At 47.8% G+C, this 24,560-nt stretch overlaps 1 protein-coding gene across 3 annotated transcripts in view; it reads left to right on the forward strand.

The window, feature by feature from the left end:
- The first annotated feature begins 17,541 nt into the window (after window positions 1-17,541).
- Window positions 17,542-24,560, forward strand: part of PBX1 (PBX homeobox 1) — a 133,610-nt gene continuing 126,591 nt past the window's right edge. For 2 of the 3 annotated variants that reach the window (XM_030495728.1, XM_030495729.1), the window contains exons 1-2: window positions 17,572-18,511; window positions 21,073-21,146. In XM_030495728.1, the coding sequence (XP_030351588.1) occupies window positions 18,321-18,511; window positions 21,073-21,146 (265 nt within the window). In that variant the 5' untranslated portion in view covers window positions 17,572-18,320. Of the gene's footprint in view, window positions 18,512-21,072; window positions 21,147-24,560 lie in introns of all 3 variants that reach the window. The other variant, XM_030495724.1, reaches the window with a different exon arrangement.

Consider the following 24,560-nt stretch of genomic DNA (forward strand, 5'->3'; position numbering starts at 1 on the left):
CCTCACCAGGTACCAAACATTAATTTATTCTTGGGGCCATGTCCAAACTACCCTAACACAGACTTCCACCAGGAGTGAAGAGCAGCTGTACTTTGTCCCTTGCTCTCCTTTTATAATGACAGCCCTTTTTGCTGCGTTTCTGCCTCCCCTTCAAGGTCTAACTCTGCCTGAGTCCTGCCAAGTTTCATTTTGTTCCTGTATTTCTTGATTTCCAGATGTGTCTTCCTTTGCTGATCTCTCCTCCACCTCATCATTTTTTTCTTTGTAGTCCTGATGCTAAGTTTGAACATCTTTTTCCTATTAAACATGGTTTCAGGCTCAAAGCCTCACTCGAATGGTTGCCCCATCATTGAAGTTTTACACTCTAATTAAAAAAAATCTGAAATTCCCTCCATGTTCAAATCCTTAAGCTCTTCAGCCATGTTGAGCATGTTAATAGTGTTGTAGTTCTGGCCTAGCTTTGTGCATCTTCTCCAGTAGGCTTGATTTATCTATCCAGGATCAAACGGGCACTGTCTTCTAGAAACGGCCAGCTGTTCACCAAAGCTGTGACTAAACAGGCATCAGAGGAAAACCCTAGGAGTGGGTAGAGGCCTGGGTGTAGGAAGCCTTGTTAGGACCAGTTGTCTGGAGGAGGAAGCTTTAAATGGGAGCAGTAAATTATATTGCTTTCTAAGATTTGTCCTGGTTCAAAGCAAAATAGATCTGAGGAAGCCTTGTGTTAGGCAAGAGGATCCCAATATTGGTGTGGGGTTTTTTTCTCTTAACTCTCTGTCTACAGATTTATTGGAAGTCAAGTTGCCAGGAGAGCATTACCAGATAATTATCCTGTGCTACCTTATGGTAACCTTTGCAAGAAGGTGTTTAGATAGAGAAACCATGTGAACTAGTCATAATGTCTTATAGGTCAGAGTTACGGACGTTGCATTGTGATGAAATATGTATTTCTTAGGAAAATGGGCTTCTAAGAGTAAGATTTATGATGATCTTAATTAGTTATTTCCTAGCTTTCAAAATGTTTGGGTTTGAGAGATGATATGATAGATAATTAACTTGTTGTCATACAGTGACTTTTCAAATGAAATGTTTGCTCTCAAAATATTATCTCAATATGCATTGTATGCATGCCATAGTACATACCCACATGTATATGTAGATAAATACATGCATACGCACTGCTGCAGCGTTCCCCCCACACGAGTAGGGAGCATGGGGTAGTGCTACCACATCAAGCGTCATTCCAAGCCCCATGTCAGGCTGAGCAGAGGGTGCAGCCATCACAGCCCTGCAAAGAGGATTGCTGCCACATAGCTGCTGTTCTAGCTGTGCTTGTCCTTGCTCTCCTGCTGGAAAGGTGACCCGCAGAGGGTAAAGGGACTGGCATTCTGCCCCGCCCTTTCCTATGTGGGTTTACTAAGGCGAAGGCCAGAGAGTTTTTCACTTACTTGGGTTTTTTGATTCATCAGCAGACATGAAATGCTCACATCCCCTCTGGGTGCTGTGGGACTAGCCTTGCTCTCACCCTGGTAGTCAGGAGGGACATGTTTGTGGCCCTTTTTGCTTTGTTTTGCTCTAAAACCAGGAGGGGACAGCAGTCCAGCTCTTCTAAGGTCCTGCGCTAACAGTTTTTGGGAAGTCCTCCAGACCAGTACGCTCCAGGGACACGTGACAGTAACCCAGTGCTGCTAAGAGGTGAGGATTTGTGATATTTCTTCCGGAACTACTAAACTCTAAATGAAGCAAACTGTATCCTTCATTGCTACGTTCCTCGAGGGGGGTTGGAAAGGATCTCCAGGGAAGGCAGAGGGCAGGTTTGCATTCACCCTAAAGGTTACTGGATGTGGTCCGTGAAGCCATGGCTGCCACAATGCCTCATCGCTGTAAGGGTGCAGAGCTGCTGCAGAAGGAGAGAGGTCACCTGGAAGTTGATGTATTTTTTTTTTCCCCCTTTCTTTTGCATTTTTCATCAAAGCTTTATAAATTACAGACAAACCCCCTGCGGAAAAACCTCCCAGCCAGCTGCCTGTTGCAAATACTCCAGGAAACGGGAGGCGGGGGTAGGGGGGAAGAGGGAAGGAAAGCTAAATTTGGTGGCTTTTATTTTTAACAAGGGCTATTTCAATCTGTTTTAAACCCATGTAAAAAAAAAAAAAAAAAAAAATAGGGCAATGAGAAACTTTTCCCAGCACTGTAGGACTCTGTCAAGCCGAGCACTTGCTCCGTCCAGCACAGCACAGTTGCGGTGTCTGTGCCAGCCCCTGCTCTGGGAGATGACAGCTCAGACACTGCCAAGGCCATCAAAGGGACGGGGAGCTCAGGGACAGAGATGAAGCGATGTTTTTCAAGGCCTCATAGGGTTTTCCTAGCAAGGCCAAGAGAGGCTTGAAACTCTCCAAAGCAACTGAAGGATGCATCTGCAAGCCCTAACTTTTCTACAGGGCTGTTGTAATGAGGTTCTTAGTGCAGCACAGTAAAGTTTAATATAATAAACCCAATCAGCCAAGCAGGAAACAAACCCCTTCTTTTATTTTGCTTTTTAAAAAATTCCATGATGGCCCTTTTCCTCCTGACTGGCCTTTGCTAAAGCTTGCTGTTTGCAGCACCTGAAGTCAAGGCATATAAAATGACTTGGCAGCATCCCTCTAACATTCCCCTGGCACTCTTTGGAGAGCAAGGGTGTTAACCTTGGTGTCCTGGCTGTGTGCCAGGGTAAGTAATTATATTCGGCCTCTATAAATTAGCCCTGTGATCGCAGCCGGGGAGCTGCAGCGTCATTTCCTCCTGACTGTGCAATGGCGTGCGATGCCCGATGTGCTCCAGCCAGGTACCAGTTGCACCTTGGTGTGTGGGGTGGCATGGAGGACAGGCATGGCGAGCAATGTGGACTTGCTCATGCTGACTCTCTGTTAAATTGCTCTGGGTGTACAGGTGCTGTACAACAGATCTGGTTCTTGGTGCTTCTGCTCCTGCGTTCGGAAAAAGGAGAGCAGAAAGGGCAGAGCTGAGTTGGATCCGGCTCCCACCCCAACAGGGTGACCTGATAAATTGCCACCAGTCAGCTGAACCTCTGTAACGGCCTCTCAGCTCACAGCTAAAATTAGCTGAAATGGCATGAAGAGAATTGCTGAAACCTCCACGAAAGTGATTTAAGCCAAAGCACGTGACCTTGCATTTGTCACGGGCTGGAGCACACACAGGCCTGCTAGCACAGCACAGGTGATGTGCAGTAGTGTGTTAAGTTGTGTAGGCTTGGGCTGTAAGTAACCCAGTAGTCAGATCGCATGTTCCACCAGTGGCCTGGTCCCACCGTTCCCCAACGCTGGCTCAGGTTAACCCCTTCTGCTGGGACCTAGCAGCTGGTGCCTGGTTATAGCTGAAATGGAGTGCAGGAAGCATTAGTTTAAGATTAGGTACAATGTGTTGGCCAACTGTGCTGTATTTCCCAATGCAGATGCCAAGCTAACCCTGCCTAATCAAGTCTGAGACAAGATGGAGTGTGTCTACATGGAGGAGACAGATGATAAAGCAAATAGGGTTGGAAGGTCTAAGCAGGAGGAGGTGTGGTGGCACAGTCCAGACTGTCTTGTTATTGCCCCTTTCAAAGGTCGGCTGCTTGGTCTTGAATTTCCAAGACTGGCTACTACAGGGTTTGGGATTGCTGTGCCCCCCTTCAATGAATCTAGCAGCCCTGGCTTGTGTGCCCTTCCCAGGCTGGCAGCGCAGGCCGCGGCTCTTGGGGTTGCCTGCGGTGGAGTGGTTCCACCTTTGCATGGCTGTTTTGTGTGTGGGAAAGGATTTCAAGAAACAATTGACCAAATGAAACCTCCGTAATGCTTCTAAATACTCAAACACATTAGACATGCCTGCCCAGCTCAGAGATAAATTAGAGCTATTATCACTAGAGCCCAGTCAAACAAATGGAGGGCTCTCTCCAAACAAGCCATTTGCTCAAGAGACTGGATTTACAAGGGTGAGGGAAGCAGCATGAGCTGCAGGCACCTGCTTTCTTCTGAAACCTGTTTAAATTGGCTGTATTGACTGGTGAAGGAGGAAAGAGAGCACAGCTCTGCCCTTTGGGATCTGGGGAGTCACTTCCACGTAGGAACTGCAGCACCACGATGCACTAGCTGACATTTTGCTCTCTGTGTCCGCAGTCAAAGTTGGAAGTCAGACCCTGATCCATTTTGCTTTTCTCCCATGTGATGGCTGGGAGATCAAGGTGCTAGCGCACAGCGGGGATGCCAAGGCCACTTCGCTTTGGCCCTGAATTTTTCTTTCTGCTTCCAAGGAGAGATGTGGAGATGAGTTGGTGTCAAGGTGGCGTGGAGAGAGAGGTCAGTTCAAATCAGCATCTTGGGCATCAAGGAAACTGCATGAAAGGGTAAATGGGAGCCAGAGCATGTATTGTGGGTCTTGTTTTGTGTGGCAGCTGAAGGAAGGAAGGGCAGATGCAGAGATTAAAACAGGTAAAGGAAAAAAGAGACCATTATAATGCTTCCCTGGCTGCATTGGGCAGTCAGTGCTCTGGTGCAGGGAGCTCGGTGGCACAGCTTGCCATGGTGGCCAGGAGCACCATGCTGGGGTTGAGTGTGACAGAGGCTGGGGCTCAGAGCCTGGCTCAGGCGAGGTGTCTGGAGAAGGGCCATGGTCAGCACAGAGTTTCAGCACTTGGCTGGGCCCCACAAGCCAGCCCTGGTGTGACTGGGGGAGCCAGGCTGGGAGGAGAGGCTGGGCTGCGAGGCGGAGGCTCTGCAGCACTATGCCCTCACCTGCTTGCCTGGCAGCTCAGGCCAGCATCACCCGCAGAGTCTGTGACGAAAGGCATTATTCTCCTCTGAGAGATGCTCCTGAACACAAAAATTTGATTCTGAACCAGAGTGTCGCTTTTTGGAAGACATCCAGTCTCCATGCACAACCTTTGACTGATGATGAATTTGCCATTTCCCTTGGTAACCGGACCTGGTGATTAACGACCCTCACCGTTCAAAATTGTCTTTTATTTCCCATACAAGGTTCCCTCACTCAGTGTTGTCAACTCTCACTATTTATTTTGGGTTTTGCTGCTTACTGGGCTTTTTACCTGTGAGCCTAACAAACATGCCAATCTTAGCTATTTTCACTCTGTGGGTATCTGAGATCAAGTCACGACAAAGATTTTCTTTGACTGCTGAGCAGACAGAGCCCTTTCAGTCTTCTGCAGGGCTGAGCACAGGCAAAGGAGAAGCTGTGCTCACTACTGCCTTGAGCATCTCCCAGTGCGTGGGATTTTATTTAAAGTCCCAGCCTCTGGACTCGCACCATTACATGGACCTTCCACTTTATTTTTGCAGAAACCTGAAAATGTGACCCAAAACACAAAAATAATAATAATTTGGGGATTTTTTTTTTTTTTTTTTTTTGTATATAGAGAGGTTTGTGGTGTTTTGGTTAATTGTGAGCAGAAGGGTGGTGGGTGCTGGCTTGGTGACTAATTAGCAAATTATGAACTCACTGAGGAGACACCATGAGGCTTAGGAGGTCTCTCCTTGCATGTGTGTGTGGTTTCTGCAGGCAAGGCAGACCTTGACCTGAAATTCCTACAGCTCTTCCACCTGCACAGTACCAGGGTAGGTTTAATTGATGCAGGTGGCCTGTCTGACCTCAACAGCTCTGAACTTCAAGCCTTCATCTGCAGGTTCTTCTGCATTGCTGGCCAGGCTGAAGGGCACAAGTGGCCTCAACATCAGTGTCATGCATGTGGAGAGAAATGGAGTTTGTTCTCCAGCTTCCTTAGAAGGTCAGATGTCTACTGCCTTGTGTTGACCTTCCTCTGTTGAGCTAACATGCTTCAGTAATCCCATTGCTTGGGCTTGCTTTGTCTTCCACCATGTTTGTCACCCTCCCTGTGTCTCCTGGCAGCACTGCTGCATAGAGCACAGCACAGTCAGGAAAAGCTGGTAGGTCCTCTGAAAGGGGCAAGTATAAACCAGGAGTGTTTCAAACTGAAACAGCAAGACACCGTGTTTAAAAATATTGAAATTATGTGTTTCCCCTCTATTCATTCCTCTCTTTATATTTCCTCCCAGGAAAAAAACTATTTGTGAAGTTGGATCCGGAGCAATAGTAGCTTTGGTGGCTGAAAACCAGCTGGTTTTCTGTTGACTTAAAACTTAAGCAAGCCCTACTAATTGCAGCCTCCCCCTCTCAAGTTTCTCCAGCCCTTGCAGTGAAGCTCTACTTCATTTCACCATTTCCAAGCTTCAAGATTTGGATACTGTTACCTGCCATTTCTGCTTCTAAAAGGACTCTGGAGACCGGGAGTTTGGAAGCATGCTTCTAACCACTGTGCATATGTATTATCCCTTCCATAAAAGAATCAGGCTGGTGGTCAGGCCCTGAAATGCTTGTGTGTTTATTAAAAAAAAGTTAAAATAAATAGGTGTAGCAAATCATGATTGATGATTTAGGGGCTGGGAGAAAAAGAAGGGAGGATACGTGCATAGATGTGTTACATATGTACAAGTTCATGGGGCATCCTACAAGATGAAAGAAAGACCCATTGGTAGCATACAACTATAGTTATTGTGTTGGCTTCTCAGTTATTGTATGAGGTCTAAATGAAGGTGTCAAAATATTCTATGATGGGCATGTAAGACACCAGTGACTTGTGTTTTATGGAATGATCTGAGGAGCAAAGAAGGTAGATTGTGTCCACCTGGCACAACCTGATGAACTGAAGGAAAGCTGCTTTGCCCCAGTTGTTAGAGAGGGATGCTGGAAGATACCCAGCTCTGCTCCTACCCTGGTACCCAGGCACTAAGGGTCAGGAGAAACACTGGTGGAGGTTCAGCTTCTTGGAAAATCATCTTCTTGTGATGGCAAGGGAAAAGTTTATGTTTAGCTGTTAGTGAATTAATGAATTAGAAGGCAAAGAATCAAACTAATGTTCTTTATTTTCTGAAGAGCAGACACAGTCTTGGCTTTCATTTACTGCAGGAGCAATTGAGAGGTTTTCCTAGCAGAGATCAGAGCTCCAGCTAGTGAAACCCTGTAAGAAAGAATCCATGCCTCGGGCAGGAGGCAGGCAGACAGACAGACAGTGCAAGGGAAACAGAAGCAATGACTGGTATTTCAGCATGTTTACAGGAGCCAAAGAGCAGAGCTGGGGCCATGGGGCCAGCCCTGGGAACCCTAGGGCTTAGAACTGGCCTCCTTCATCCCACTGCAATGCTCTTAACATTGACCAAGACATGTTTGTTCATGTGTTGACCCTGAAGTCACTGTCTGAAAAGCACTTTATGAGGCAACAGAACACAATGTGCTATTATATTTTAGGCTATAGCCATTCACACTTTTTCTCTGCAAAATGGGTACCTCCTTTTTTTTATTTTTTTTTTTTTCTGTTGAGCTGTTTGTGCTTGCCTACTATTCCTTGCCCATACAGCACCTAGCAAAATGAGATGCTGATCTTGTCTGGAGAGGTAAAATAGTGCAAATCACCCTCATGTGGAAACCCTTTGGGTTTAAACTTGAGTGCTGTGCTTCTGCTGTAGCTCTGTGTCCAAACCGGTGGAGCTAATGACCTGAAACTGCAGGGAAGTTTGGACACAGGCTGCAACTCCATCTCCCGGTAATGCACTCCTCAGTGGATTAGGAGAAGCTTTCCTGGCAAACTGGGAAGGAGTCCAAGCTGGGGAGCTGGTGTGATAGGAACTGACAGGGCTGGAAATTTGATTTCTGACTCTTTGTGCATGTATTTCTTGTGAAAGAAGAAGAGGGAGAGGGAGCCAGGAGTACTTTGAATCCTGCAATCATTAAAACCAATTCCACTTTTCCTGCCCCTGCCCACCTCCTGATATGTGTGTGAAACAATCTTTACAGCTACACAGCCATCAGATGGTATCGACCTGGCAGTGGAAATTGCTATTGACTGCTGCTGGTGCTGCTCTCTGCACTTCCGTGGCTTTTAAAGTGACACTCTTCAGGTGATTTCACTTTGTACTTGATACAGTCTGGGAAGCCATGTCTCAAATGGGATCGAAAGAACATATGTGGGATTTGCATGTGCATGTGTGCGCAACAAACACTGCCATCCTTTAGGCAGGGGAAGGGAGTTTGAGCAAGTGGGAAGAGATTGTCGCTGCAGAAACACTTGCCTAATGGGAAGATTGAAAAATTTGATATTTTTTTTCTTTACTCTGTCATGAAGGGATTCTTGTGTCCCACCACAAATTTTTCCTGCTGCAATTCCAACACCAAGCCAAGACCATTCTTCTACCCTTATGAAGGATCCATCCAGTCCTACATTGTCTGAGGACTAGATACATTGATTTCTTGCTTTAAGGGGCACCTATGATTCCACATTACAAATTCTCTCTCATCTGCTCTCGGTTCCAAAGAAATAAAAGCAAGAAGTTATAATATTTGCCTTTTAATGCAAGTGTTTTGTGCAGCTTAAAGAACTCCTTTCATCATGAAGCATGAGAACAGGGATCTGGCTCAGCGCTGTAAAAATGCACATTTTGTTTCCTCTGAGGCAATTTAATTGATGTTATTTGGTTATTCCAGAGCTTGGGGTTGGAGTTAAGTGGTGGTGAGGGGAGATGATAAAAAAGCTGTGTAAAAGCCTAGGGTTAGAGTCTGATCCCAGCTCCACAGAGTAAATCTAGCGCAATGCCATTCTCGTATCACTGGTATAGCTGGGGTTTCTGGTGTAGAGACAGACCTGTGACTGAATGGAGTCAGCCTAACCACATCTACACAGCAGCCATTGCTCTAGCTTGCTCCGTCATTGAAATGACTCTTTGATAACTTGACATCAAAATGCAGACATGTCTTTACTGCTGTGAACCGAACATTGATCCTGGTGAAGGTCTCTCCTGCTATTGCTTAGGTCCATCCATTCACAGATGAACTGTGCACTGTGCAGTGAAGGTTCCTATCCTGTCTCTGGTGAAGATCTGGCAGAGGCTATCTTCTTTCAGAGCAGGCTGTGATGGTGGAGTCTCCCAGGAGCTGTTTTTTTCCGGGACATTACACCAGGGCTGATGGCAGCACTGTGGCCTCCAGTCCACGTGCAGTCTATCTGCCAAGCACTGGCTTGGAGAATGATACATTATACAGCCTATGAAAACAGGCTGAGCATGCTTTGGTAAATAACACTCATCTGGTCAAGGAGTAAAGCAGGGTGCTAACTGCATCACTCTGCCCTTCATCTCTCAAAAGAGAGCTTACATCTCTCTTTTACCAGCAGAGTTGGAGATTATGAAAGGAATAGATGTTACTATTTCTCATAGAGCTCTCTCTTCGACTTCAACCACATGGCAGTGCCCAGGAGCAGCAGCTGGCCAGATGTGTCCAGAGTGTGCGTGCAAGGAGCACCCTTTCTTGTTATCTGGAACAGCGACTGCCTAAGGCTTCCAAGCCAGCCCCTTAGCTCAAATGCAAGTAAACACTGCTATTAGCTCTGAGCAGTCCCTGACGGTCTTGATTTCAGGTCACAAGACTGGCAAGCTGCTGAGGTTTCAGGAGGTATGCCTGTCCTTTCCCCACTTCCCAGCCCAAGCCTTGGGAACTTTTCTCCCTGGTTTACATTGAGCCTTGGGGCTCATGTGGTGAGTCTGACCCTTCTCAGTCTGTCTCTGTCTCAGCTAACTGGGAGGAAGAAGTGGAAGTAGAAAGGGCTGGATGCTGACAGCACATCTTGGTGGGATGGTTTACATTCCCAGCTCCCAGCATTGAGCAGGCTGGGAAGGGAGATGGAGCAGAACTGGGATATGGGGTTAACTGGGAGTCAGCAGATCTGTTGGCTCCTGTGGGCAGAGCTGAGGGCTTTGCAGTAGAGACAGTATGAGGCCTGGCCTGGGGGTGGTTTAACACCCCCAAATGCTTGAGCCAAATGCTGCCCTGCATGCTTCGTGCTTGAGATGGTTCTCTGAGGAGAAGGCACAGAGCATCTTTGGGTGAGCATATGTCCCTTTGCTGCTTTTGCATCTCCTGCCCAGCTTTGGGCGTGTCACAGGTCATGCATTTCAGTCGGGACTGGGTGCGTGTGTGTGATGATCATAGAACATCCATGTTCTCCTCCCTGCAAAACCAAAAGGCTGTGGCTTTTTTTGCCTCTCTTCCATTTTCCCCTCCGTTGATGGCACGCTGCATCTCCCAGGACACTGCTCCCATTTCTTTCCTCCCACCCCATCCTCATCTGCCTGCTGGGAGCCTTATACTGCCTGTTCCACGGGGACAGTGGGGACCTGAGATGACTCTTCTCCCTGCTCCTCCTTGGGCTCTGCCAGTGTCTTTCTCTCTGTCCTGATTCATGTATTGCTCCAGAACTAGACTATCCAACTGGGGAAAGAACAATTAGCTGGAGGAAGGGGCTGAGCAGCCTGGAACATAGGAGGAGTTTCGGTTCTTTCTCTGAAGCCAGAGCAGTGGGAGCTGAGTGGGGTCTTCCCAGTCTGGGCCTTGACATTCAGGTTTCCCTGCAACAGCCACCTGGGGCCTCTAAAATTTGAAAGCCAGGTCTTTACTGTAAGTAAATTGGTACTGCTTCAAACAAGGTTTATTAATTTACATCCTTTGAGGAACTTCCCCAGTATGAGACTGGGGAAAAGCAGCATGTTAGAGTTGTGGGTAGCTTTTTGAGTTTCATGTGTCCTTTAGTCTTTCCCATTGCTGTGACCATGGCGCCCTCATCCTTTTTCCAGCCCTCTGGCAAATATCTTCAGGACCTTTTCCAAAGACCCCATCCCTTGGACACCTTGACTTCTGCACTCATCAAATGGAAGCTGGGAAAGTTGAAGCTGCTGATAAACAGACCAGTGTGGGAAGCTGCAGGCTCATTCCAGAGCAGTGTCTCAGACCTTCACCTCCTTTGGCTCCACAGGACCTCCTTGCAAAGCCACAATTCCAGTGAACTTGACTTTCCATTCTCAAGGCTGTGGCTTTCCCTCCCTAGTGGGTGCTGAGCTGATGGGGTCAGTGAGCCACTCACTGAATGTGAGTGCTAGGTGGCTTTGAGCTCACTACAAGATGAGGACAGTTTTTGCTCAGCAGGCTTTGCGCTTTGTTCAGAGCGCTGTCCTTTCTGGCTTCCCCTTGGGAGAACAGTGCCTAGGGAGGGCAACCTGCTCCCCCAGCCCAGCTTCCAGCTCCACATGTCCCACAGTAACCAGGTGCTGCTGGAGTATAGATGTGCCCTTTTCAAACAAGCAGCCTTTGATATTTTCTCTTTCTTCCAGGCTTAACCTGCCTAAGTCTTTTTGGGGTGAGATAAGAGATGCGAGTTGACAGCAGTTCTAGGTGAGATTTTTTCCTCCTGGGAAAGCATGGTAAGAAATTAAGCTTTGCAGGTTTTCTGCCCAGTCAACCAGGGAAAGTAAAGTCCTTGGTGAACTTGAGTTGGGTCTAGGGGCAGGACAGCTGCTGCTGTGATTTGTGATTCTCTCTGCTGCACTGCCTCCTTACAAGTGAGTGGCAAGTGGTTTTGACACCTCTTTATGACCTGGGAGCCACAGGGAAGTGGTGGTGACTTGCGTTCTGGAAAGACAAGGTCATCAACAAGGGTGGTGCAATTGGTTCGTCTGACAGTGCGAGAATCCATATATTTTCAATTCATAGGAATTAAAGTGAACACCCCAGTTTTAGGTTGCTGGCTATTTGAAATTTGGTCTTCCCGAAGTGGTGGTATTAGGTAGGGGTATTACTGGGAAAACTGTTGATAAGAGCAATAGTGAAAATGGATGTCTGGTTGTGAAACCTCTCTGTCCTGCAACCTTCAGGGCCTGCCAGGGGACGTGTTTCCTGGGCTGTGAAAAAACAATATGGGACACAATCATATATCAGTGATAATATCGATCACTGTCTTAGACCCATTCAGTCAAGGACACCGGCACCTTTTGGAGAGGAAGTGTCTCTCCTGCTCTGGGAGCCTGGGGAGGATGTTGAATGTGTGGCAGTGACTGCATGCAAGGGGAAGTGACTCTCCTTTACAGAATGCTGGGCCCACACTCGAACCAATTAGTAGAATGAAGCTGAGCAAAGTGCAGGAGGGACCAGGCTGATAATAAGCGAAGTGCTCAAATATGGGAAGTTGGGGAAGAAGCCAAATGAAAATGAAATAAAAGGCGAAGGTCCAACTTCAGCAGCTGTATAGAAAGGATGGGACAGCTGATAATAGGAAAGCCTGCAGGAACACTGGGTCAAAACCCCTGCAAGAGAGACTGAAGGAGTCTCTGAGCAAGCCAAGAGGGGAGGGGGGATATGGGATTTTATTGCAAAGTGAGTCAGCAAATTGGAGCTTTTGGCTTGCTTACCGCCATAGAGACCTAAGTCTCACTGTGACCTCTTTTCTCACTGCTTTGTGGCGATGGCCAACTTGAGAGGTGCATGGGATGGTAAGGCTTTATCTGAGAGCACAGCAAGGGTCTTCTTGGCAGACCTCTGCATGGGGGGACACCAACTTTACTGCTGCAAGGGACAGAGTGTTTGCTCTATCCCTTGATTTGGGGCTGGTGAAAACTGTCTTTGGTGATAGCCCTAAAACCTTCTTTTTATTAAGGTGAAATCAGAAACCTGTAGCTGAGCCTCCTCCTTTGCAGCCTTTCTCAGCCTTGTAAATCTGTGGAAAGCTCAAGAGAGCTGCAGATGAACTCCATAAAGACCACCTGAAGGTAGATGATGTGGTGGAAAACATTCCAAATACACGAGTCTGCATCTGAGACACAAAGTCATTCTAGCTACCTATAGTTCACATGAGGAAGCAGGGATTTCTTTCACAGACTCTGTGATCCAGGTAGATATTACATGACCACCTTTGAGTGATAACTTTGGCTTTTTCTACTAGTCCACAGAGGTAAGGCCCTTCTTCTTCTTGTTCCTCCATTTCTCCATCTGTAAAAGAAAGATAGGGATATACTTTCTTGGTAAATTACCTGAAAATAGGATTACTACAAAAGTGAGCCCATAGTGCTGGTGGTGAAGAGGAGGTCTTATCTGGAGGCCTGACTTGTGAGATCTCATGGAGAAGCTGTGGAATACAATCATGTGTTTGTCCCTCTAATGTGGCTTTCTGTTTTCAGAAGTACTGTGCAGAATGTGAGACACACTAGATAAAAATGAATTTAACAGCTATTTTGTATCCTTTGAGGAACATCAGCATTGGCTGAAAGAGGGAAAAAGTTTTTTTTTTTTTTTGAGCCTGGAATGGACCTGCTTTTATTGGAGGAGTCTGTGACTGCTTTTGTTGATATTTCCTCTGATAGCTTTTACCTGACTTGTTTTCAAAATCCTTGTGGATTTTTTTCAGTCTTCAAAAACTGCATTTCCTTGCTGAAATTCAAATTTGGGGTCTGGAAAAATGTCCAGAATGATTTTGCAGATGGCTTGCTCTGATGCATAAGTCCCAGACATAGGACATTCTGTAAGAGAAGTCACCTGTTTATTTCCAGGAGGGCAAAGAATTTATTGTAAACAGTGCCATTTTCTTTTCAATTCTAGATTTTTTGTGGAACAAAAAAAATGCAGCAATCTCTAAGAAAGAGCATGTGATCACAATTAAAGGATGTGTTGTGCTATATCAGAAGGTAGCATTTAAACCAGGGAAAGACTGAATATTGACTATAACTCATTGTAATTATACCATCTATTTCAAACATGTAAGTATGTTTGGTAGCACTTACATGTTTATGTCAGCTATTGGGAAAAGCTGTTTTCCTTTTTGGTAAACTTCTGATGGTAAGAATTTTGTTACTTGCATTTGAATAAGCAACAAACAACAAGTATAGACGCAACAAATTTTTGCATGAACAGAAGTTGATCCCCTCTCCTGTGGTAGTAGTATTTTACCCATGTTCAGGTTGTTTGTAATAATTTAATGATCAGGAAATATTAATAAGCAATGCATTAATTAGGATATGCATTTCTTACTAGAATAGACCATGACCATGGTAAAGTTGGTGTGATGCAGGGGATTGAAAGTGAGGCTGGGAGTGGGGTGAGTGGGAATCCATTTCTGGCTCTTCCACTGTCTGGCCAGCTCTTCCCATCTCCCACCTGAACTGGGACTGGTGGTATTTAGCTCACTTTGAAAGGGCTTTGAGATCTACAGATTGAGATCACTCCCAAAGACCCATGTACTTTGCTAAAGTCTAACATGCAAACTCTGCAAAAAACGTGAATGCTGATTTAACCTGGCACTGTGAGTGAAGCCCTGTCTGTGCTAAAATTGATGAGAAAACTCCCTTTGCTTCTGGGGACTGGGATCCTTCACCAGGGGAAATCATTCTGAGCCTATTTCCCTTCCCTTTGACATTTTCTGTCTTATTGAAAGCCAAAGGAGTAAGGAAGAAGGTTAATGACTAAATTGACAAATAAACAATCAGTTCAAAGCAGCAACACAACATTTCTGGGAAAATATAAGAATCTCCTCTGAAAACTGGTTAGGAATGTTAAATTGTGATGCGCTTCAACCAAAGAGAGACCATCCGTATAGAGCTCACTGTATTATGGGGGATGTGCCTGGCTGGGAAATAGGAATTGCTTTGGTTTTCCAATGGAATACGTTAGAGGAAAATTGCAGAAGAGGAAGGAAAATTAATTTGGTCATGGTGAACGGAGAAGGGCATTGCCACAGAGATGTCTTAGGTAAAGGCCCTCCAACAGTATTATGTCCAATCTGTATGCTGTCTGACTCTGGGATGTCAGGTTTTGGACAGCAAAGCAAGAGTTCGTGGCTCTCTTCACCAAGAAGAAAATGTTTAAGGAGTCTCAGGCCAGGAAACCGCTTTTCATCCCACTGTGGTGTGTGTGTTGAGCGTCAGTGATGGGGAAATGCTTCTTCCCTCATGCTCTGAGAAATAGAGTATGTTTGGTCTTCATTTTGCAGGGCTCCACTTTGTCACAGTAATGGTGCATTAATAACAGCTTGATTTTCATTTAATAAATAATAGGAATCATGCTGCTTGGAGCCAAGATTTTAAACAAGAGGCTCCCGTAAACATTTTCTCCAGGAATCTGTGATAAACCAAAGATAGCATTAGACATACTTGGAGGGAGTGGGGACGACAGACTTGGAATCTGTCCATCTGTTTCACCATTGAAACAAAACCACTTTATAACAACCACAGAGGAGAGGAAGCGATGTAGCTTGGCACATACACTTACACTATGTGTGGTAGAAATGTTTATTCTTTATTTCAGAAAGATTTAGTGGGTGTAGAGATAATAGAGCATAGCGCTCGCTTGTGACTTGAGGAAGGAGGGGTGATGGTGTTTGGGTTTTAAGGAAGCCCAGTGTTGTCTCCCATGGGGAATATTTTTGGTAATACCTATTGCAATCTCATGCACTTGGAAAGCACAAGATGACGGAGGAATGAAATATGCTTTTCAGGAGAGGTGTTGTAAAGGCCTCAGGATTAGTTATCTCTGACAAGAAGGATTTTACAGACTCCAGCAGAGGCAGAGTTCTGGCCATTTCTGCGTTGGTCTGATGGCTCCTCCAAGGCCCCGTGCTGCTATGCTTCCTTTGGAACGGCTCGGGTTGCTCTGCTCCTCTCCCTCTGAGACACTGTGCAGCTGCCTGGGGCCCCACAGACAGCTCACCTCACCACCACATGTGCTCATATCCTACCTGCGCTGGCTCCCTGAAGGGTCTTCTGGCTCTTGCTCTTGCGTGTCTACCTGATGTGCTGAGGCACCATGTTGTGACTTGGGAAATGGGGGAAGGATCTGCAATACAAGAATCTGCGGGGCCAGCAGGCCATCATGTCCCAGTGTCCCTCTCTGTGCCCCCGCAGCCACTGCTCCCTTTTTCCACTGTGCATGTTCAGCTCTGCTGTGCTGTTTCTCCTCAGAGCTACACAAAATCAAACCCAAAAGATGCTGGACTGACTTCCAGGGTTGGGAGAGTCCCTACCGGAGTTTGAGACAGCGTATGTCTAGCCTTGGTGTGTGAGCAAGCAAGTGAAGGGATGACTGAGTGTCTGAAAGTTTGGACTTTGGAGAGGAGTCCCTTGGCTCTTTGTTTCTTGGATAAAGTTCTGCTTCCTGTGGAGCCATGGAGATAAAGGTTATTTTATCCCCCTTTTCTTTCTTTCCTTTTCAAAAAAGTAAAAAATATAGAGATATGTCTTGGGTGAGAAAGCACAAACCTTTACAAAATTTTGGCAAATCAAGAAACACAAAGAATGTGTCGAGTGAAACATTTCATAGTGACAAAAATCAAAACATCTCACTTCGTCTTCAACCACTTTAAAACATTTTAATGGTTCGAAAGGAAATTTCAAAATGTAAGTCATGTTTTCCTTAAAACACTGGAAAGTGTTTCATTAAAAAGGAAGAGTGGAAGCAAAACAATTGCCTTGTATTTTTTTTCTTTCCAGTCAGCCTGATGGCTCTTTCCCCAACCTGTGCTGAGGTCAGGAACCGGGGCTGGGCCCATCTTCCCTTGTGCTACGAGGGGCCTGGAGCTGACGACCTTCTGATCTGAAGGGACGGTCTGATGAAATCATCTCCCACACAAGGAATTCTTATATCATCATAACTGTTTTATTTATTCTCTTTTGAATATAATTTGCAGGCAAGCCTGGTCCCAGAGCCATCCCTGCTCACCAGCTGATGCCTACAGAGGTCTTTTTGGCCACAGGACAACCTCAGATGACAGGCAATGCATAAAGAGGCTGGGGAAGTCCTACCCCTCCACAGTGCATGACACTGTGACATTTAGGTCTGAATGGCAGTCTTGGTGGCCTTGAGACTTCTGCTAGCCTCCCCTGCCCTGTTCAGGCAAGTGTGGGATGTGGCACCACTGTCCTGCAGCCGCACTTGGAGGGACCACATGGGTCAGTGAAGAAGCAGCAGAGGAACAGCACCATGAGGTGACACTCGTGGCAGAGGTGAGAGGGCAGGCTCCTTCATGGGGGGCCTACATCGGAGGGGGTCACTGCTCCCACCCGGAGCATGGAGCTCATATGGGGACAGCTGGGGAGTCAGAGCCAGCTGGGTGGCGCAGGGCGCCAAGGAGGCACCCGGGCTGCTGAGGGGCGCAGGGGGGCTCTGGGGAGCAGGGAAGGCTGGCGGTGGGGCACGGGGAGACCGAGGGGAGGTGGGGTGCAACAGGGCTGAGGGAAGACTGCCGGAGATGGGAAGGCGGGCTGAAGGGAGCAGCGGTAGGGGGACGGAGGTGAGCCTGAGGAGCGGTGGGAGGCTGAGGGGCGCAGCTCTGAGGGGAGATGGAAGGCGGGCCGGAGCCCGAGCTGGGGCTGAGGGGAGACACGCAGAGAGGCGCATGGCGGCCGGTGAGATCGGCGGGGGGCCCCGCAGGCCGAGCCCGTGCAGGCCGCCGTGCCGCGCTGCCCCTACCCCCTCCTTTGGCGGCCGAGGCCGCTTTAAGGCGCGGGCGGGGCGCGGCCCCCGGCCCACCTCTGAACCCGGAGATTGACGGGCGGCCGCAGAGGAGGCGGGGCGGCCGCGGGGGCTGGCCTTCCCGCCGCCAATGGGGACGGTGGGGCGGGGAGGCGCCGCTGCCCCTTCCTCCCCCCGCCCCCCGGGCTCCTCCGTGCCAGTTTGAGGAGTCCGGAGCCGAACAAAAGCAGGCGGCGAGGGCCGGGAGCGGTGCGCGCAGGCCCGGTGGAGGGGGGGGGGGCCCTGCTGCCGACTGTGGAGCGGTGCGGGCCGCCAGCCAGCCCCGAGCCCAGCCCGAGGGTGGGGGAAAGTTTGGAGCCCTCCCTCGGAGCGTGGGGGCTCCGCCGCGCTCCGGCCCCGGCAGCTCCGGCGCTGCCATCGCGGGCGGCCGCCCTGCTCCGCCCCGCCCGTTGCTGCCGCTGCTGCCTCCTCCTCCCCCGGCGCAGCCGCTGCCCCGCCGGCCCGCCCGCCGCCTCCCGGGCGCGGGGCTGAGCTGCCCTGCTTTTGGAGTCGCCGCCGTTTTCCCCTCCCTTCCCCGGAACCCTCCCTCCTCCTCCTCCTCCTCCTCCTCCTCCCCTCCCCTCCCCTCTCCTTTTTCCCTCCTCCCTCCCTCCCTCCCTCCTCCTCCAGCAGCCAAAGGGATTTTTTCCCCTTTCTTTTCTCTCTCTCTCCTTTTTTTTTTTTTTTTCCTTCATTTTTTCCCTCCTCCTCCTCCTCTTCCTCCCCGCCGCGGAGCTGGGCGCCAGCGTGAAGGATAAATAAAAAGCGAAGAGGAAGAGGCTGGGGGGGAGGAGGAGGAGGTGGTGGGGGGGAAGAAGGAAAGAAGAAGAAGAAAGCGAGCAAGAAAAGAAAGCGAGGAGCCAGGCTGCCAGCCCAGCCGCGCCGCTCCCGGCAGCCAGGGCAGGAGGCGGCGGCTGAGCGGGGGCCGGCGGCCGGCGATGGATGACCAGCCGCGGCTGATGCACACGCACAGCGGGGTGGGGATGCCCGGGCACCCGGGCCTGTCCCAGCACATGCAGGATGGACCAGGCGGGGCGGAGGGGGAGGCAGGCAGGAAGCAGGACATCGGAGACATCTTACAGCAGATCATGACCATCACGGACCAGAGTTTGGACGAGGCGCAGGCCAGGTGAGAGCGGCGGCCCGGCCCCGGCGGGGGGAAGCGGGGGGCAGGTGCCGGGGAAGTTTCCTCAGCGCCCCGGCCCGGCCTTTGTTGTCCGGCGGGGGGAGCGCGCCCGGCCGCGAGGCGCAGCCGGGGACGGGGCTCCTGCTGCGGGGAAACTGGGGGGAAGGGGGGGAAAGGGGATGGGTTATTCCCCCCACCCCTCCGTGCAACTTCGTGGCGGTTTCTGGGGGTCGCAGCGCCCCCAGCCCGCGCTCCCCCCCCCTCCCGCTTCCCCCCGGCCCCTTCCCCGGCGGGGTCCTAGCCCTTGCTCGGCCGGGCGGGCGGCCTGGCTTTTTCCAACCTTTTTGGGGTGTGGGTTAATTCCGGAGGGAGATGGTTGTTGGAGCAGGCTGCGCGTGCAGGGGGCTCTGCTTTGGGCTCCTCCGAAGGAGGCACAAAGTGCTGCTCCGTTTGTTAGGGGCATTAATAATGTTCATTAGGGCCCTTTAGCGGTGATATTTTTAAGGCCGTCGTTTTTTGCGCTTGGAGGATGCACGTAGAAGCTTTCTCTTTTTATCTTTTTTCTTCTTAATTGCAGAGGTATTTAAAAAGATTAAAGAAAAAGGCTGTAAAAGCCGGTAACCGAATTGTCCCCGGCTTCAAGCAGCGCAAACCTAATATGCACCTTCAAAGGCGCTAGCAAAAGTTAAGGAAGGGGGCGGAAAAAATAATCCCCCAACTGAAGACACAGTTGAAGGAATTAAAATAAAATAAAAAGTTGCCCTGAATTGCCTGGGGTACATGTGAAATTTCTTCTGGGCTGCGGATCTGCTAGGTGTGGTGTCCTGCCTCTGGCATTCGTGCCCCAAGCTGGAGCAGATTGCTAGAATACATTGTTCCTGGAAAAATGCATCGCGCAGCCCCGAAACTCGCTTAGTAAGAACTTTCAGAAGGATAGAAGTACCCCCAAACCTCAGCTTACATCCTCTGTACCGCCTCAGCTTGGGTAAAGCTCCCGCTTACCAAAAAGGCTTGTTGCTGGGCTGATCTTACTAATTTTCTTGCGTTCTTGCAGGGGCAGAGTAGCTGTGAGGAGGAGGTAATCATGCCCTTTCTCCCCGGCTGGACTCGGGGCAATGAGGGGATCTTCCTTTGGAAAGTTGCAGGAATTGTGTGTGTTCCTGCCTGGATAATTTAGTGTAGTTAATCAAACCAATAAACCCAAAGCAGAACAGAGCTGGGAGAAGGCTTTATGGGTTTGTCTTGCTGGACTGTTTCAGCTATTTCCTCACAGTACTACTTATTTTTTATTTAATGCTGAGATGCCAAATGTGCTGTATTTCTCAGTTTGGCTTTGCATTTCCTCCATCCATTCCACTATTGCACTGTGGTTTTGCTGCCTTTTTTTTTTTTTTTTTCTTAATGAAGTTTTGGGAAGGTGCAAAGTGCCAGAATTATTTGTAAGAGGGCTCCTACAGCATATGTACGTGATTTGTGTATACCCAAATGTCTGCACCCATCTGGGGGTGCTGATAAGGGGATGCTGTGGTTCTGCAAGGATATACACCTTTGAGAGACTTCATCAGATGTATAAATCTTTTTAACATGTTGTGGGTGGTGGGGTAAGTAGTGTGAATGTTTGCCAGATGTTCACATTGTCTTTCGCATGTAATTTCGGTTGGTAAACAGAAATCCCGTAACCGGTGCCTGATAGCAACAGCCCTTTATACAACTAAACCCTTGGCTAAATGATTGTATAGCTTAAGAGAAAAAAAAAAAAAATACAGTTTCTTTGCCTCAACAGGCACATGGTAGTTTTTAAAACCAGCCAATTAACCCTCCCCCAACCTCTCAAAAGCCACAGGAGAACGGTCAGCTCTGAAATAATAACAGCCAAAAAGAAAGGCATTGAATAGCATGCCCTCCCCTGCCCAGAAGCAGCGGGCTGTGTTTTTAAATGTGTTTACTGTCCTCATTGCAAAGAACTAAATTTAAACACTTGCAAAAAAGCTGGATGTAAGTAGCATGGGGGCAGAGGAATGGGTTTCTCTCTCCATACGTCCGCGCGTCTCTGTGCTCCAAGTTGCACGCTGAAATTCCCTGAATTGACAGCTCTGAGCAGACGATCTTTCCAGTGCTGGGGTGATGGGGGGCTTATTTCCCCTCTGCTTTGCAGGATGAGCCTAATAAAGCACATGGCTGAGTTTAATATCGAAGGTGGGGGATGGAGAGAGCTCAGTGTGCTCTCTGTATTGAATAAGACAGTTGAACCCAGCTTGGCTCCCAAACGCTGCTGGCTTCAGCTCAGTGCGTCGCCTGGCTTGCACTGGTGGTGGGAGCCGCTCGGTGGCAAAGGCAATTTTGAAGCCATTCCTAAATTGGCATAATTCATCTCCTCTGCGTTAAGTAGGTGGCTGTTTGCAGCACCGGTGCTCAAGTCCTGGCAGGGATGGTGGAGGGACCAAGCGGGCGCTCAAACTTGTCCCCCCACCTCTGGCACGCACATGCCGGTCAGTTGAATTTGGGAAGTTATTCCTCATGGCGACATCGTAACCTCACCTTCCCGTCTTTTCTTTTCTCTTCAGGAAACATGCTTTAAACTGCCACAGGATGAAGCCAGCCCTTTTTAATGTCTTGTGTGAAATCAAAGAAAAAACAGGTAAGAAATCAATGCTGTTGGTTCTTTATTATTTTTATTTTTGCTCTTTGAGTGTTTTATTCTACCAGGTCTGTGTCCCCCACCTCCCCCATGTAGAAGTATTTAAGTGGGAAGAAATAACTTGTAGGTATTTAATGCTTCTGACAGTGGACTTGCGTGATGTGGTTTGTGTTTGGAAGGGAAAATATCGTGGTTTAATTTCTATTCTATAGCCTCTTTATTTATTACTTGTTCTGGGGAGAAGAAAAAATCTAAAGCCTTGCAATTTCTCTCGTTCTGGTTTTCTTCTTTAAGACATGGCACTACTTGAGGAAAAAAAAATTAAATCTGGGTACAGCGTAGTGTGGGAAACCCAACAAAATGAAATTGTACAGTTTTACTACTATTATTATTCAGGTAAACATAAAGGTTTCTTACTTTTTTTAAAAAAGGGTTAAAATGTTCTTGTCTGCCAATCATCCCTTCTAGTTCATGTAAGAGTGAGTTGTCAGTTGCCTTTAGTGAAAGCAATATATTAGATTGTTAGTTTCTTTAGGGTACTGTTGTTTTATGGCATGGGGTGTTCTCAGGCTTCTAAAGAAGCTAATGGCATGAGAGCGCTGGTTCTGCCGTTTCCCACTTTCCAGACCTCCTACCATGTACTAACACACTTATAACACATCCCAGGGGGGCATTTAAATTTTAAAAGCAACAATTAAAAAATAGCAGTCATCAATCAGGGGTGATCTTAAACAACAGATGCTCGGGAAAGGACATTTAGCAACATGCACCACTTATTTATGTATTTGTTGGAATCTCTCTTAATTAAAAAAAAATGGGGGGAATGATGGAAATTCAGTGGTGGGGGGGTAGTGGTGCTCATGTCTGCTGTTGGCTTTCTGAGCTGACCATAGCTGATCAGCTTTTCCATGCCGATGTAGCTGCCTTGTTTTAGCACGCTGCAAGTACTTGACTTCCCCCCACCCTGTTTCAACAAGGACTGTAACAGTCAATAATTCATATCTAAGCCATATAAGCAAGGGCATGACATGAATGAAAGTGACAATAAATATTATTGCACACCCAGTTGATATACATTGATAGTTACACATAAAAGGGAAACAGCTTTCAGAAACCTGAATCTGGGTCTCTCCCCCCCCCCCACCCCCCCCAATATATATATAAAACCTCCTAGCATGAGCAGCTGATTGAAAATACAATTACTTGACTCTTGCAATATATATAAAAAGACTAAGGGGGCCCTTTGTTAAACGTTGTTTGTGCAGCATGTAGCCCAGACAAAGCACCTACCGATGGCATTCGGCTCTCTGAAGTCCTCACGGCTGCATGGCTGGGTCTGACCTTCCCGAGCAGTCCTTCCTTGCAGAGTTCCCATAATATCAAGCAGTGGGTTCAGTATGGGAATCTCCTTACAGTTCATATGATGTAACGTAAGGGAGCCTGCCTAGAAATCAATTCTATGGGTTTTAACCCTGTGTGCCACCCCAAAGAAAAAGAAGTCACCAACTTCCTTTTCCCCTTCCCTCCTCGTTTTATTTTGTGTGAGCCAAAGGAAATGTTTGTCTGACTTTTCTCTGTGTGTGTAATGATGTGTACGTTGCCCATGCAGGGGTACTTTTTGGCAGGGTAACTGATTAATCCCAGCTTGGCTTTGCTGTTGGTGCAGTTGCAAAGTTAGGGGATGGGGAATCTGCTAGGACCAAACCTGCTGGGAAATCCAGGTGATCCTGGGGATGCTGTAGGGTCCCAGTGAGCTGGGGAGGGATGAGGAGCTGTACATATCCATAGTGACTGCGTAGGATAGTTCATCTGCTACAGAAAATTGAGGGAGAATGGTGTAGGGCAAAGCGTGCTGCTGGAAATAAAGAATGTTCAGGTGTGGACTGGAGCTGTCTTACATGGTTTTAAATTTTATTTGTTGCTGTTGTGCCTGGGATATTGGACTATGGGGCTGCTGTACAGAGGTCTCTTCAGAGTTTGAATTGAGGAGGCTTTTGGAGTGTTGTTTATCTACCCTCAGATATGTTTATGGTGGATTATTTTACTTTGCAAATTCAAAGACCTCCTCCCCTCTCCCTCATCTGCGTCCCCAAAAGTCACACTTTGTAGGGAAGCAAGTGGCCAGATGGTTTTGTTTTATTTTATCTTTTTCTTTTTTTTTCTTTTTTTTTTTATTATTGCTTTGTGGGCCTAATGCTGGGAGGAAGTGAGCCTTGGGGTTTTTTTGAGGCTGAGGGTACTGCTTGCTTCTGTTTGCTTACCCCTTCCTTGTGGGCAGGACCGTGAAAGTTGAGCCAACTTCTCTCTTCCCGCTTTCCATTTTGCTTCTCGGATTTTTGCATGTGTGGCGTTTGAAATCCTGGTGATTGTTTGTGGTCACTGGTGGGTGTTTGAAAGTGCGTACGTACATCTTCCCTCTGGCGTTATGATGTGCAGAAATGTGCATTCAGTTACCCCGCTGCCTGATTTAAGTGGCTCCAGAGCCTTACGGAGACTTTACCACTGTCTCTCGCAACATTATGGCTAATATTTCATAGAGTTAACGTTGTCTTAAGCAAACCCAAAGTGTCCATAAAGTTCTTAGAAAAAGAGGTCATCTGTATTGGCCAAAGAGTTCCCTTTTGCACTTGGCTCTTCAGTTATTTTAAAGCATTATAAACACTTCAAATAATAATAATAAAAGCTCGGTGGGTTGTCTTCTTTCTGCAACCTGGAGATTGCTGCTTTTGATGTATGTTTAAAAGTAACAGAAGTTGAGAGGTTTGATTGAAGCAGGAGTATGTAGTAGGGAAAAAATGCCGCTTAAATATACGCGTAAGTTGTCGGCATGCATTTGGTGTGTTTTCACTTGCTGTTGGTCGCTTTGTTGCGAGGGAAGGGGCAGGACTGCCTTCAAATGGCTGGCTGGCTTTTTGGAATAATAATTATGGAAATGGAAGGCATTGTTGTCCTAAATACAATTGATTCCTCTGTCAATAGGGATTGAAATCGGAAATGGCGATGCTGATTTATAAAAAGTTTGAACGCAGGGGCTCTTTATGTCTCCCTGCCTTGTGTTTTGTTTTTTTTTTTATTTTCTGTCTGTTGGTATGGTTTTTTTTTTCTTTAAGCTGTTCTCTGCATGAGCAGAATAGCTAAGCAGAAGAATCAGGCAAGGCGTACGCAGACGTGGGGTCCTTGGATGGCAAACTGGAAAATATCTGCTGTCAAAATGCAGCAGCATCTATTTCAGCTGTGAGCCTTTCTCAACTCCCATCTCGTTCGGCGGGCACCGGCGGGGAGAGGCTGAGCACAGGATATATGACCATTTAATCTGATTCCTCCTCCTTAAGAGCTTTTCCCATCGTTTCACTTTCTCTGCTCTTTTGAGGGAGGTGAGGGCATCGGGCAAATTCTACTACTTAAGAAGACCCT

The sequence above is a fragment of the Strigops habroptila genome, chromosome 8 (assembly GCF_004027225.2).
Source record: "Strigops habroptila isolate Jane chromosome 8, bStrHab1.2.pri, whole genome shotgun sequence".
Taxonomy (NCBI): domain Eukaryota; kingdom Metazoa; phylum Chordata; class Aves; order Psittaciformes; family Psittacidae; genus Strigops; species Strigops habroptila.